This window comes from Sus scrofa, chromosome 1, assembly GCF_000003025.6.
Source record: "Sus scrofa isolate TJ Tabasco breed Duroc chromosome 1, Sscrofa11.1, whole genome shotgun sequence".
NCBI lineage: Eukaryota > Metazoa > Chordata > Mammalia > Artiodactyla > Suidae > Sus > Sus scrofa.
In genome coordinates, this window is record NC_010443.5 from 167,215,756 (window position 1) to 167,230,268 (window position 14,513).

General features: G+C 50.4%; 1 protein-coding gene across 14 annotated transcripts in view; it reads left to right on the forward strand.

The window, feature by feature from the left end:
- Positions 1 to 14,513, forward strand: part of PAQR5 (progestin and adipoQ receptor family member 5) — an 80,200-nt gene that overhangs the window by 61,120 nt on the left and 4,567 nt on the right. For 10 of the 14 annotated variants that reach the window (XM_021100579.1, XM_021100603.1, XM_021100597.1 and 7 more), the window contains 3 exons: positions 317 to 491; positions 9,429 to 9,525; positions 12,727 to 12,868. In XM_021100579.1, the coding sequence (XP_020956238.1) occupies positions 317 to 491; positions 9,429 to 9,525; positions 12,727 to 12,868 (414 nt within the window). The remainder of the gene's footprint in view (positions 1 to 316; positions 492 to 9,428; positions 9,526 to 12,726; positions 12,869 to 14,513) is intronic. The other 4 variants (XM_021100585.1, XM_013993339.2, XM_021100643.1 and 1 more) reach the window with 2 other exon arrangements.

Consider the following 14,513-nt stretch of genomic DNA (forward strand, 5'->3'; position numbering starts at 1 on the left):
TCTCTAGCTGTTTGCCCCTGGGTGGGTTACTAAACCTCTCTGTCCCTCTGTTTCCTCATCTGTGAAATGAGGCTCAGTGCAGGATTGACGTCAATGCGTGGTTGTAAAGGTCATGTGAGTTAATAAAGGTCAAGCCTTGGTGCAGTGCTGGCCTCACAGAACCTTCTCAGGGTGGGATCCGGGTAGGCAGGGAAGTGGGGGAGCACATGCTGGGAGGGTGATGGCATGAGCAAGGGCAGAGCGGCAGACCCGCTGTCTTGGGGTGGGGGTGGTGGTGAGGACTCAGTACACACGCTGGCTGATGGTCTTCCTGTAGCCAGCGCTGAGTCCCGCTTCCTGCCCAAGGCCGGTTTTTCTTCCCCAGGCTCGGCCATCGCCTACTCTGCGTATGTGTTCCCAGACACGCTGGTGTGCACCACCTTTCACGACTACTACGTGGCCCTGGCCGTGCTGAACACCGTCGTCAGCACTGGCCTCTCCTGCTACTCCAGGTACTCAGCTGTTCTATCTCAGATGGGACAGGGCAGGTATGGTGGCGGGGGAGGGGGTGGCAGCGAGCCCGCAGCTCCCTGGACCTTTGGAGGGGACAGCAGATGAGGCACTTGGGAGCCTGGGACTCAGTTCCAAATGGGTTTCCAAGGGCTGGACAGGACCAGCTTCATGGACATGCAGCCTGTGCCGTCGCTCAGGACCCCGTGATCCAGAGGGCACCTCGCTTGAATGCCCTGCTGTAGTTGCCCTGAAATACTTATGATGACTTTCGAACAAGGGGATCCTGTACTTTCCTTTTGCTCTGGGCCCTGCAAAGTATGGAGCTGGTCCTGTTGCCGGACAAGTCACTTACCTCCTTGAACTTCGGTTTGCTCATCTACAAAATGAGGCCAACACGGCTACCGTGGGAGATGGGCATAACGATTACATGTTATATATCCAGAACACCTAGCACAAGCCCAGCCCAGAAGAGGCCCCCCGAGGTGTGTCTGTATCTGAGATGTTCAGTCCCTACCATGGGCAGCCTGCTGGTAGGAACTGAGGGGCTGCCTCTAGATACAGGCACACCTTGGAGACCCTGCAGGTTCAGTTCCAGAATAAAGTCAACATTGCAATAAGGCGAATCACATGAGCTTTTTTGGTTTCCCAGTGCACATAAAATTACATGTGCACTGGGAGTTCACGTCATGGCTCAGTGGTTAACGAATCCAACTAGGAACCATGAGGTTGGGAGTTCGATCCCTGGCCTTGCTCAGTGAGTTAAGGATCTGGCGTTGCTGTGAGCTGTGGTGTAGGTTGCAGACGTGGCTCAGGTCCCGCGTTGCTGTGGCTCTGGCGTAGGCCGGTGGCTATAGCTCCGATTCGACTCCTAGCCTGGGAACCTCCATATGCTGCAGGAGCAGCCCAAGAAAAGGCAAAAGGACAAAAAAAAAAAAATTACATGTACACTATATTGTAATCAGTTAAGCATGCAGTAGCTTTATGTCTAAAGAAACAAAGTATACATCTTAATTAAAAAATACTCCATTGCTAAAAAAAATGCTGTCATCTGACCACACAGGGTTGCCACAGACCTTCAATTAGCAAAAACCACAGTAAAGCAAAGTGCAGTAAAACCAGAGATGCCATGTGACACATGATACTCAAATGTCCAACATCCCCAGGGGAAGTCCTGGGCCGTGAGTCATGCCCAGCTCACTGGCTCTAATTCCTTCTGTGTTTTTCTTTCACTCAAGGAAGCTTACTGGGGTATGAGTATAAGAGGTGCTGTTTTGAAGATAATTACTCTGGTTTATTCAGCTCTTTGTAAAAGTGAACTACTCCAAATTACTCAGGAATCCTCTCGAATGGTGGTGGTGGGGTAACATCCCTATGTAGGTGGTGCCAGGTGCTGAGGGCTTCCATGGTGGGTTAGGAAGAGTGCCAAGGGAGGCTGGCAGTCACCCCGGCCATCAGTCCCCCGACCCCCGATCCCATTGAACCGGTTTGAGCCTCCCTCGTAGACTGTTGCTCGCCTCAAAGAATCCTTATTCCAGGCACCTGTCCACTCTCCCATCCCTGGGAGAAAACAGGGAGGCAGAGGTATGCTTCTGCATCTTCTTGGTGATGATTTTGGCTGTGGTTTTTTTGAGATGACACTTAGGTTTTGTGGGACCTAGAGGTGGGCAAGTGTCCCAAACTTGATAGGCTGGTTTTCTTTAAAAATCTTTTTTTTTTTTTTTTTTTTTTTTTTGCTTTTTAGGGCCGCATCCGCAGCATATGGAGGTTCTCAGGCTAGGGGTCGAATCGGAGCTACAGTTGCTGGCCTACACCACAGCCACGGCAACGCCAGATCCGAGCTGCGTCTGCGACCTACACCACAGCTCACAGCGACGCCAAATCCTTAACCCACTGAGCAAGGCCAGGGATTGAACCCGTAACCTCACGGTTCCTAGTCGGATTTGTTTCTACTGCACCATGATGGGAACTCTGGTTTTCTTTAAAAATCAAATAACAGGGAGTTCCCTTCGTGGCTCAGTGGTTAACGAACCTGACTAGTATCTGTGAGGTTGCAGGTTCAATCCCTGGTCTCGCTCAGTAGGTTAAGGTTTTGGCACTGCCATGAGCTGTGGTGTAGCTTGAAGATGAAGCTAAGATCCTGCGTTGCTGCAGCTGTGGTGTAGGCCGGCAGCTATAGCTCTGATTTGACCCCTAGCCTGGGAACTTTCATATGCCACGGGTGCACCCCTAAAAAAAAAAAAATGACAGCATGAGGAATGCTTGCTCCACCTGGCCTTCCCCTTACCTGTCCTAAGGCAGGTAGGACACATGGAGCTGCTTCCCATGGGAGTGAGTCTTGTTTCCATGTTCAGGCTCAGGGCTGGGTTTTGTGTTGCTTCATCCTATGGAAGGCCTGGGATGGGAATGGGAGCAAATGCCCTCTTCCCTCTCCTGGAGCTCATAGGGCACCCCTTCAAACTGTGAGGAGAGAGGGTCTGCCCAGAGGATAGAAAATAGAATCAAAAGTCATGGATAGTTCTTGTTTCCTTCTCCCCCAATTCCTCAGGGGCCCTGGTGATGAAAAGCTCTTTCTTTTCTTTTCTTTCTTTTTTTTTTTTAGGGCCTCACCCACAGCATATGGAGGTTCCCGGGCCGGGGGTCAAATTGGAGCTACAGTTACAGCTACACCACAGCCACAGCAACTCAGGATCTGAGCCATGTCTGCGACCTACACCACAGCTCATGGCAATTCCGGATCCTTAACCCAGTGGGCCAGGCCAGGGAACGAACCTGCATCCTCACGGATACTAGTTGGTTTCGTTACCGCTGAGCCACAACAGGAACTCTGAAAAGCTCTTTCTGAAGTGCAACCTCTGTGCCAGGCCAGAGCTGTGAGGGTTGCACCTGTAGCGGGGAGAGAAGGGGATCGGTCCCTGTCTTGGGGGCGACAAGGCATAACATCCATAGAAAAGGAACATTGCTGCTAAAACAGCCCAAGGGAGATGAAGCATGGCCCAGAGGCACAGTGCCTAGATGGGGGCGCTTACAGACAGGCCTGGGCCAAGGACACACTTGTATTAGGTCCTTGGATGAGCCACTGTCCTGTCTGGTTAGCTCCTGCAAGGCTGTGTGACTCCAATGTTTGGAACTTAGGATCAGAGTGAGGTGAGCAGTGTAAGCTGATGGGACAGGGAGGGCTCCGTGGGTGTGGAAGGAGCAGTCCCACAGTTCCTGATCCAGGACTGCTTTCCCAGGAGCTTCCAATGCATTCTTGGAACATTTGCTGCTTTTTTTTTTTTTTTTTTTCCTAAAGCTTCCTGAATCACTGATAAGCCATGAGAATATATTATTTTCTTCTAGCCAAGAGTCCTCCTTGATTTTTCAGATACAATGACTGGGTCTTTTGGATGTGGCATTCCTGGTACCTCTGGACAAACTTATTTACCAGGGCAGGTTGGCCAGGAATCTCTTGAGTGCCATGTTTGGGGATTCTCCCTTGTCAATGAAATGGATTGTTTCTGTTTATTTATGGGGTGCCTCTGTGGCTATTTCATCCATCCATCTGTCCATCCACCTACCCACACATCCATCCATCAAATCATCCATCTACCCACCTATCCATTCATTCACCCACCTATTTACCCATCCATCTGCCCATTCATCCATCTTTCCATCCATCTATCCATCTACCCCCATCCATGCATCCACCCATCTATTTATCTATCCATCCACCTACCCATTCATCCATTCATTCACCCACCTATTTACCCATCTATCTACCCATTCATCCATCTGTCTATCCATCCTTCCATCAATCCATCTACCCACCCAGATCTGAGAATACAGGGATGAGTGAATCTCAGTCTTTGTCCTCAGAAAATACTCCATGCAGTATAAGAGGCAGACAGCAGACTCCTGAAAGTCCAGATGGAGCCATCATTTCCTTTAAAAGCCAGAGGAAAAGGCCTTTAATGTGTAACATTACATAATATCACATAAGCATATAATAATAGTACAAAATGAACCTGCTTTGATACCCAGGGTTCTGCAAAGTGGCTTTAGGACTGAGGATTGAGGAAGGCTGGACACTTTAGCTGGAGAGGAGAAAACGCCTTTTGGCCAGAGCCTACACCTGAGCAAGTGCGAGGGCTTGGAGAGGATGGGACAGCATTGGGAGGCAGCAGGGAGCTTCAGGGTTGCCGGTGTTCACAGGGCTAGAAGGGGGTGAGAGGCTGAAGAGGGGCTGCAGAGGTGGCCGGGGATTGAGAGCATCTTGTGTGTCTGACCGAGCACTGGCCCTGTGCTCTGGAAGGACAGTAAGCTAAACTTTGTAGGAAGACAGTTCTGTGGACTCAGCTCCCTGCTGGGCTTCCGGGCGTGTTACCAACCACTTATAAGGGGCTCGGAACCCAGGGTAGAGTGGGATGTCCCACTGTGGGCCCAGCCGCCTTCCTGCCCATCTTGTCCTCTCTCTTTCCGTGTCGGTGCTTCCCTGGCTCTTAGCAGGCCTCTTCCCTTTGTTTTCATTCTCTGTCTTTGTCCTCAGTGTCTGAGGAGTGAGGAGGGGGACTCGTACGCGGGGAGTGACTCTGGCCCTGAGTACATTCCAGGGACGCCGATGGTGGAGGGCTAGGGCCACCAGGAGCCCTGATTTTACAGACTTGCTGGGTGGCCTCGGGCCAGCCACAGCCCTTACACAGGGGCTTCTGAGGAGACGGCCCCTGGGTTCCTTCTTGGTCGGGTGTGACATGACAGCAGCCTCAGTGTCTTTTCCAAGATTTCTCACCTTGCCTTCTTCCCCACATCCCCAAGCCCGCCCTGCCTCTCCATCCCACCCCATCAGCCTGTGCTGTGGCTGGGAGTGGCTGAGCCCCACCTTCCCTGGGCACAGAAGGAGACCATGGACCTCAGGGGTCATGCCTTGGTTATCCACCTGCGTCCGAGAATGGCGTGGTCCGAATGGCATCCATTCCATTACGACACATGTCCTTGAGGAAATTCCACACAGGAAGCCTCAGACTCTGCTGACTGGTCGCCTTATCCTTCCTATCACAGAGTTTTGTTCAAATGAACATGCTCTAGAAAACTGTATTCTTGTTCTGTAGCATTTGATGGGGGAATGCAGAACGGGTGACCTCTCTGTGGCTCTTAAAGCCAGGTGGGGGTGACAGAGACCCCGCTTACTTCTACCTGCGACCCCCTGAAAGCCCAGGAAACACGGCCACTCCCTCCGGAATGTCACTTGTACCACGTTTGCTGTACCTCATGAGTCACTGTGGGCACTTTTCTGTTCATCCATCCAAAGCCTCCAACCTTTGTCTGGACAAATACTTGCTCAGTGAAATGCCTTGTGGTCAGTGCTGTGAGGGAGAGATGCATTTTCATCCTCAGAGCTGCTGTGCTGTGAGGGCCATGCCACAGCAGCCATGCTGTGGTAGCTCAGAGCGGTATGGGGCAGGACCAGAAGGGAGTTTGGAGGTCAGAGCTGGAGACAGGAGGCTTAGCAGACAGTGCTTCTCAGACACATCTGAAGGTCAGAGGGCTCAGCCAGGTGACAGTGCTGCTGGGACTTGGGGCTAGCACATGGAAATGTCCGCATTCCTGTGGTGTTGCCCACACAACAATGTGTCCAGAACTCCCACTCCCACCACCACCACCAGCACACACACACACGCACACAGACACACCTCTGCAGATGATGTTTCCAAGGCCCACTTGTTTCAAGCACTAGAATTTGCTTGCAAATCCTTCCCTCTCTTTGCAGCAAGATTCATCAGGTTTTAGAATAGCATCAACTGGTATCAACCCTCTCTTGATAGAGCTTGTCCTGATATCCAGTGTTTCCTGCCAACTTGGTTCCAGGCAGAGGAGGACTGACTCCCTAACTCACTCAGTCCTGGGGTACAGGGATTGCATTACCTGGCAGGGCTTTGGAGACTTTGGGGTACCTGGTACTTTGAAGGATGGCCTGGCTCCCGCCCCTCCCTCTCCGAATCTCTGTCTGTGGCGACACCCAGTGGTTTTATTTGGAATTGCATCTTGGTAGTGGGAGGCCCACTGTCTCTGGCTGCTGGCCCTTCTGCCTTTTATTCTCTGTTGCTGTGTCTCTTCTGTTCTGCTTTTTCTCCTTTTTTTCCCCCGTAGACTCGGCTTTGCAGCTGGAGAGGCTGGTCCGTTTGCCCTTGGGGAAGTACTTTATCAGGCCGGGCGAAATATCTCAAGTCACAGGAAATCCATGCTTTGGGGGATGGCCCTCGCCAGCCAGAGCCAGCTTTCTTCCTGTGTAAGTGGCCACAGAAAGAGCGTGCTTTCATAGCGAGCCTCTTTGCACCCAGAGGTGGTAGGCGGTGGCAGTGCATGGGGAAGGAGGGAGTGGGCTTGCTGTGGTTGACAGGGCCTGCCAGCATAGATTGGGGAGCCTGTTGCTTGAGACAGGCCCTGGTTCCTGGGCCAGTGAGGGTGTGTTCTGCTTGCCTCCCAGGGCAGAAGGTTGTCCCTAACACAAAGGCTGGGTCGTGGCCTGAGGAGGGGGTGTGAAGCCAGCTGCCAGCTAGCCCCAGGGTGTAAATCCTAGCTTTGCCTCTTATTAGCTCATCTGATTTTAGGCAAATCACCCAGAACTCATCTGTTCCCTCCTGTTCCTGTTTTCTGGTACAGAGCAGCTACAAGATGGGGTGGGGGGAAGGGGTGGATCCTATAGCACATGTGTTCTTAAAGCTGTGTTTCATGAGTGTCACTCTGTGCTGTGCACATCTGTAAGCTCCTCGTGAGCATCATTTCATCAAACTCTTGCAACAAGCCTGTGAGGGGTACCGGTACCATGTGCTCCCCATGTTACACGTAAGGATTCTGAGGTGCACAAGGGTTATATCACCTGCTGGGTGATAAGGTCACGAAAGGGAAGGGCAGGGCCAGGATCAGACCCAGAGTGTCCAGGACAAACACTGATGCCAGATCTCGACCCTGTGCCCTTCGCCTATCCCAGGGTTTGTGGTTCCCTCCAAGGCTGGGGTTCTGTTCTGGGGGCAATAAAATAGATTCCTTTATTTCTCTTCCTCCTTCCCTTAGAGTTTCTCTTGGTTCTCCTCCCAGTGTCCACAGGGTCAGGGGAGAAGGACAGACATGCCCATGGACTTGAGCAGAGTTGGAACTTATCTCTAGAGGATGAGGGGCTTCTCAGGGCCCCTCTTACCCAGAACAAGGGTCCCCAGGCTGGGCTGTCCTGAGGGCTGGGCAGGACACAGCAGGCTGGCAACATGGCCAGTCATACTTCTGGGCTGGGTGCTGGGGATGGAGAGCTGGGCAGACCCAGCTCTGCCCTTGAGGGAGGGGCTTCCTCAACCTGCCGCCAGGAGGCCAAGGTGGACATCTCTGCCACGGTCCTCACTAAATGATATGGGCCCAGGGAGGCTTGTAGTCAGGTGACTGCACCGGCTCAGAGAGGACATGATTGCCTGGCAGGGGTGATTGGCCTGAGCTCGGAGAGGAGCAGACTGTGTTTGGGGGTGAGGGGCAGGCTTGTGGGCTGGGGCAAGGCGTCGGGGAAACAGAGGTGAGGAGCAGCGATAGGACCCAGACTCCATCCCTCCTGGAGAGCGTGATGAGGGGCAGAGCTGTCGGGAGGGGCTGAGAGGGCCCTGGTGCCTCCATCATCTTATGGAATGCCCCAGAACAGCCACCCCACGAGCCTTTGGTTGTGGGCACCTCTGGCCTCACCCTGCAACCCTGTGGGCCCTGAGGGAGGGCCTAGCTCACCGGGATACACTGCAGGTATCAAAGTGAGTACCTGCCCTGCCATCAGGCCCAGCCTGGGGGCATGAGCCACCCCCCCCCCACAACACACATACACACACCCACTTCCCTCCACTTCCCCAAGGCCCAGTTCAGGGCTATGGTTTTGTGAACCTCTCCTTGCCCTCCCCAGCCTCCTGGGATCCAGCCTGATGTCTGTACGGCCTGGCTCTGAGCACCCATAGTTGCTGCCTCCTCCTCAGGCAGGGCCCAAGACAGCAGAGGCCCCCATCATGTTCTATCCTGAGGACCTGCCTTTCTTTTTCTTTTTTTTTTTTTTTTTGTCTGTTTTGGGCCACACCCGCAGCATATGGAGGTTCCCAGGCTAGTGGTCGAATCAGAGCTACAGCTGCTGGCCTGTGCCACAGCCACAGCAACGAGGGGTCTGAGCTGAGTCTGCAGCCTACACCACAGCTCATGGCAATGCCGGATCCTTAACACACTGAGTGAGGCCAGGGATCGAACCCAAATCCTCATGGATACTAGTCGGGTTGGGAATCTGCTGAGCCACAATGGGAACTCCAAGGACCTACCTTTTTTGCAAAGTCAGCACTGCTCATTTTAAAGTTGTCTTCATACATCTTTGCATTAGAGGCAGTGGGAGTGGTGATGAAAGAGAGAAGGAAGGGCCATGCTTACTCTGTTTCCTTAGCCTAGCATCTCTGTGTGGGCTACTAAATATTCCAGAAAACTCTGAAGTAATTAGACACCTAATTGCACCCAGGACGTCTTCAGGGTCATCACCTGGTGGCCTTGATGAGTTAGGCATCTCAACCTTTCCAGAGCCACTCGCCCACCTGCAGAGCTGGTGTCAATGGGCCTGCCCACGCCCACGTATCTCCTGGTCCTGGTGGTTACCGGACTTCTAGAAGGCTCTTTGGCAGTTAGATAACTTGGTCCTTGAAGGGCTTCTTCTCAGTGCCTTGTCCCAGATTTTGTCTTGGTACCATGCTTCTCATGGTGCCCAGAGCTGATTCCCCAAGCTCTTACTTTGGGAGAGGTGGAGGGGGCTGGGAGAGAAGCTGCTGGCCACAGGAGGAGCGTGTACAAAATGCTTACCTTCTGTTGGTTACTTGCCCACAGTTATTTTTAATGTGCACGCCTGCGTGTGTGATTTACTGAAACTCTCTTTCATGCTCATTTCTCCTTCTCTGTCTCTGATTTAGGTTTCTTGAGATCCGGAAGCCCGGGCTCTGTAAGATCCTTCGTGTCTTGGCCTTTGCTTATCCGTATACCTGGGACTCCCTCCCCATCTTCTCCAGGGTAAGGCCCTGTCGGCAGCACCAGGGAAGCCGTTGCGCCCTGAGCTCTCGGGGTTGGAGCATCATCCTGATCACAGTGGGACACACTTGGGTTGAGCCCCAGGTGCTCCCTTGCAGACTAGAGAGGGGACAGCATGAGCACAGAGGCCCTGAGGAACCACAGGAGATGTGCTGACTGGGGGCTCGAGGACAATCATGGAGGGCTGGGCAAGGGAGGCAGCCTGGGGTTTAGTAGAAAGACCAGGAGAGCGGGCTCTGGAGGCAAATCTCTAATACTTACTCACGTCAAGACTTTGGACCTGTTGTCTCCCATCACTAGGCATTGATTTTCCTCATCTGTAAAATGACATGGTAATAACATCTCCTTTTGTCAGGCTGTGGGATTACCTGAGATAATGTATAAAGTGCTAGCTGGTGCTCAGAGTCCAATACATGCCTTATTATATATTTTCAACAAATTAGCGTACAAGTAGTAGCAAAGCAAAAGTTGTGAATGAAGCTCTTAAAGGAGATACTGGAATTAGGTGGAGAACACAAAGGAAGAGGGTAGAGAAGGGAAGACAAGGAGGGGTGTCAATACCTCGAATCAGATGGACTTGAATCCAGATCCCAGTCCCACTGCTCATTGGCTGTGTGACTTTAGGCAATGAACATAAACTCTCTGAGCCTGTTTCCTCATCTATAAATGAGGCTAACATCTCCTATTTCACAGCAGGGTAGATAGGATTAATCAAATAAAGAAAGAGTTCCCTGGTAGCCTAGCAGTTAAGGATTCGGCATTGTCACTGCTGTGGCTCGGTTTGATCCCTGGCCTGGGAACTTCCCATGCCTTGAGTGGAGCCAAAAACAAAAACACAACAAACCAGCAAAACAAAGAGATCTGATGGGATCAGCAATGCCAGGCCTTGGCTCAGGGAATTGTTCTCCCAGAGGCAGCAAAAGTGTCAGAGGCATGCGGCTGAGAAGGCAGGGCCCAGGGGTGAAGGCGAGGACCAAGCCGGCTCCGGCAGCTGAGGCATTGAGCATGTGCTCCATGCTTAGGAGGTGTGGGCCTGGGGGAGACCCAGTGGTGGGATGCAGCCCATCCCCCTACTCCTTCCTCAAGGACACAGAGCACACACAGGAAACCAGAGCAGGGAGAACAAGCTGGTCCCACGGGCCACCAAAGCATACAGTGAAGGCTCTTGTCAGTATGGGCTCCTTTTGCTCCTGGCAAAGGGTTTGGGGGGTGGGGTAGGGAGGTGGCTTTTTCCAAATGGCGAGGGGCTGAGCACACAGGTTCTGGAATCAGCCTGATTTAACTATTCACCCATGCTTTGCAAGTCACCCTCCAGCCCAGTTTCCTCACCAGCAAAATGGAGGGCGTGGAGTCTGCCTTGTGGTCATTGTTGGGGCTCTGACGAAATGATGCAAGTAAAAGGCCTGACCTAGTGCTTGCGATAGCTGGTGTCTGCCGTTGCTATGTAGAATACTCATACAAAAACCGTACTTAACCCAAACCAGGATAGTGGTTGTAATTAATACTTTTTGATGACTCCAAAGGCCTTCCTGGGATTTTTAGGCTTTAAAGCCTTAATTAGAAGCATCAATTCAAGGGATGTGCTGGTTAGAGGTGAGGTCAAGTGTGAATAGACCATTTTTTACTGTAATTACATTTTACCTCCAGAAAACAAGAGTAGCACTATATCTCACAGGGTTCTTTTCCTCTCCTTTTGTCTTTACTTTTGTTTTCCTTTCCTTTTTTTTTTTTTTTTTGGTAATTAAATAGCCCAGAGACTCTCATAAGCATGTGGGAGATTACAATACAATTGCCTACTGATATACACATGGAATCTAATAGAAATGATACAAAGTACTTACAAAACAGAAGCAGACTCAAAGATTCTGAAACCAAACTTAAATTTACCAAAGGGGAAATGGGGGGGGGAGCATAAATTATGGGGTCGGGGTTGATATATACACACTCTATATATAAAATAGATGGGTAACAAGGACCTACTGTTTGGCACAGGGAAATTCACTCAATACTGTGTAATAACCTATATCAGAAAAGAATTGAAAAGGAATGGATATATGTATATGTATAACTGATTTACTTTGCTGTACATCTGAAATTAACACAACTTTGGTTTTTTTGTTTTGTTTTGTTATGTCTTTTTAGGGCTGCACCTGTGGCATATGGAGGTTCTCAGGATAGGGGCCAAATCAGAGCTGTAGCTGCTGGCCTGTGCCACAGCAATGTCAGATCCAAACCATGTCTGCAAGCTACACCACAGCTCATGGTAACGCGGGATCCTTAACCCACTGAGTGAGGCCAGGGATCGAACCAGTGTCCTCATGGATGCTAGCCAGATTCATTTCTGCTGAGCCACGATGGGAACTCCTAACACAACTTTGTAGTCAATTATATTCTAATAAAGTTTTAAAAAATGAAATAAAATACAGTTGCCTTGGGTCTTGGTCACACTCAGAATGGGCCCTCTGCACACACAGTCCCAGCTCACTCCGGGGGGAGCCCAGCCAGACCCGAGGAGGGAGGGCCTTGGACCACTGAGGCTGCACGCATGCGCAGAGATGTCCGCAGGCCTCCCCAAAGGACCTGACTTTTTTTTTTTTATAATTTTTTTTTATTTTCCCACTGTACAGCAAGGGGGTCAGTTTATCCTTACATGTATACATTACAATTACATTTTTTCCCCCACATTTGTTCTGTTGCAACATGAGTATCTAGACAAAGTTCTCAATGCTATTCAGCAGGATCTCCTTGTAAATCTATTCTAAGTTGTGTCTGATAAGCCCAAGCTCCCGATCCCTCCCACTCCCTCCCCCTCCCATCAGGCAGCCACAAGTCTCTTTTCCAAGTCCATGATTTTCTTTTCTGAGGAGATGTTCATTTGTGCTGGATATTGGATTCCAGTTATAAGTGATATCATATGGTATTTGTCTTTGTCTTTCTGGCTCATTTTACTCAGTATGAGATTCTCTAGTTCCATCCATGTTGCTGCAAATGGCATTATGTCATTCTTTTTTATGGCTGAGTAGTATTCCATTGTGTATATATACCACATCTTCCGAATCCAATCATCTGTCGATGGACATTTGGGTTGTTTCCATGTCCTGGCAAATTGTGAATAGTGCTGCAATGAACACGGGGGTGCACGTGTCTTTTTTAAGTGACCTGACTTTTTTTAAATACCCGCAGCTGTTCTTATTCCCTGGGGAGAGTGCGCAGAACGAAGCCACCATGTACCACCAGAAGCACATGGCCATGACCCTCCTGGCCTCTTTCTTCTACTCTGCACATCTGCCAGAGCGCCTGGCCCCTGGACGCTTTGACTACATCGGTGAGTGCTCGGCAGCAGCCCAATAGCCCAGGGAGGATTCCCATCCCTGAAACCAGTGCGGGTCTTTGCAAACAGAGGGCAGGGGCAGGGAAAGAAGCAGGTCTTCAGCAAGTTCTCCAGCCACAGGCCAAGGTTCGTGTGATCGTACAGTGACAGAGGCCAGGATGTATGTAGCCAGGGAACAGCCAGGTAGGATGGCGGAGGATGGCGGGACAGTTATTGAATACCTGCTCTCTGATAAGTCCTGGAGGTATAGCACCGAATTCTTTTTTTTTTTCTTTTCTGTAACTAAGGAGAGTCCATATTTAACTCTCGTGTTGTGGTAGTCTGCTAGGGCTGCCGTAACAAAGAACCACAGACTGGGTGACTGAAACAACAGAAATGTACTTTCTCATCATTCTAGAGGTTAGAAGTGTGAAGCCATGGCCTCAGCAGGGATGGTTTCTTCCCGCTTGTCTCTCCTTGGCTTGCCTCCCCCCCATCTCCTTCTCCATTCTGGTCACGTGGTCTCTCCTCTGTGTACACCCACGCCCTCATCTCCTCTTCTTATAAGGACACCAACTACACTGGGTCCCAGGATGCTAGTGACCTCATTTTAACTTAATTGTCTCTCAAAGACCTTATCTCCACATTCTGAGGTACTGGGGGTTAGGACTTTCAACATGTGAATTTCGGAGGGGACGATGCAGTTCAGCCCAGGAAACACGTGGTCATCTCATCATACTCCTGTTTCTGAGGGTTGTCTCCCAAAGCCGGTCCAATCCTGGGCAGTGGACTCCTTTTCTCACCAACCTCTAAATCAGCAGGTCCCTGCTCACTGCCACCACCCTCCACTGGACTGCCACCCTCCGGAGATGCAAACCTGGTGACCAGGGGTCCTACAGGTCATCAGAGAGGAAGAGCCTCTGCTCACATCTAGGATTAACCAGCAGTAGGGAGATGAGCACCTCAATAGCAGCCAACAGGAACTGTGACTAGCCTCTCCTTTGGTACTGAAGTCAGAATCTCAGCTGCTTAGTGAGTGCCACTCTCAATAGGCAACCTTTGGCAGGCATGATGCCTAACTTTTTCCTGTGAAAAACAGAACTGATTGGAGATCCCATCATGGCTCAGTGAAAAGGAATCTGACTAGCATCCATGAGGACACAGGTGCGATCCCTGGCCTTGCTCAGTGGGTTAAGGATCCGGCGTTGTGCCGTGAACTGGTACAGGTCACAGATGAGGCTTGGATCTGGTGTTGCTGTGGCTGTGATGTGGGCCGGTGGCTACAGCTCCAATTCAGCCTCTAGCCTGGGAACATCCATCTGCCTCGGGTGCGGCCTTAAAAAGACAAAAAAAAAAAAAAAAAAAAAAAAAAAAAAAAACACCCAAAAAATAGGACTGATAGATAAGTTGTTTTAAAAATGGATCTGGTTTGCTCTGATGGCCTTTTTATTTTCCCCATATTACATTTAAAAAATAAATGTATTAAAGCCTAATTACATATGCCTAATTCCCTAATTTCAAGTATACAGTTCAATGATTTTTTTCTGGTAAATTTACCACATTCTACAACCATCAGCATAAATGAGGGATAAATGAGCATTATAACGTTTTCTTTCTTTTCTTTTCTTTTCTTTTTTCTTTTTTTTTTGTTTTTTTTTTT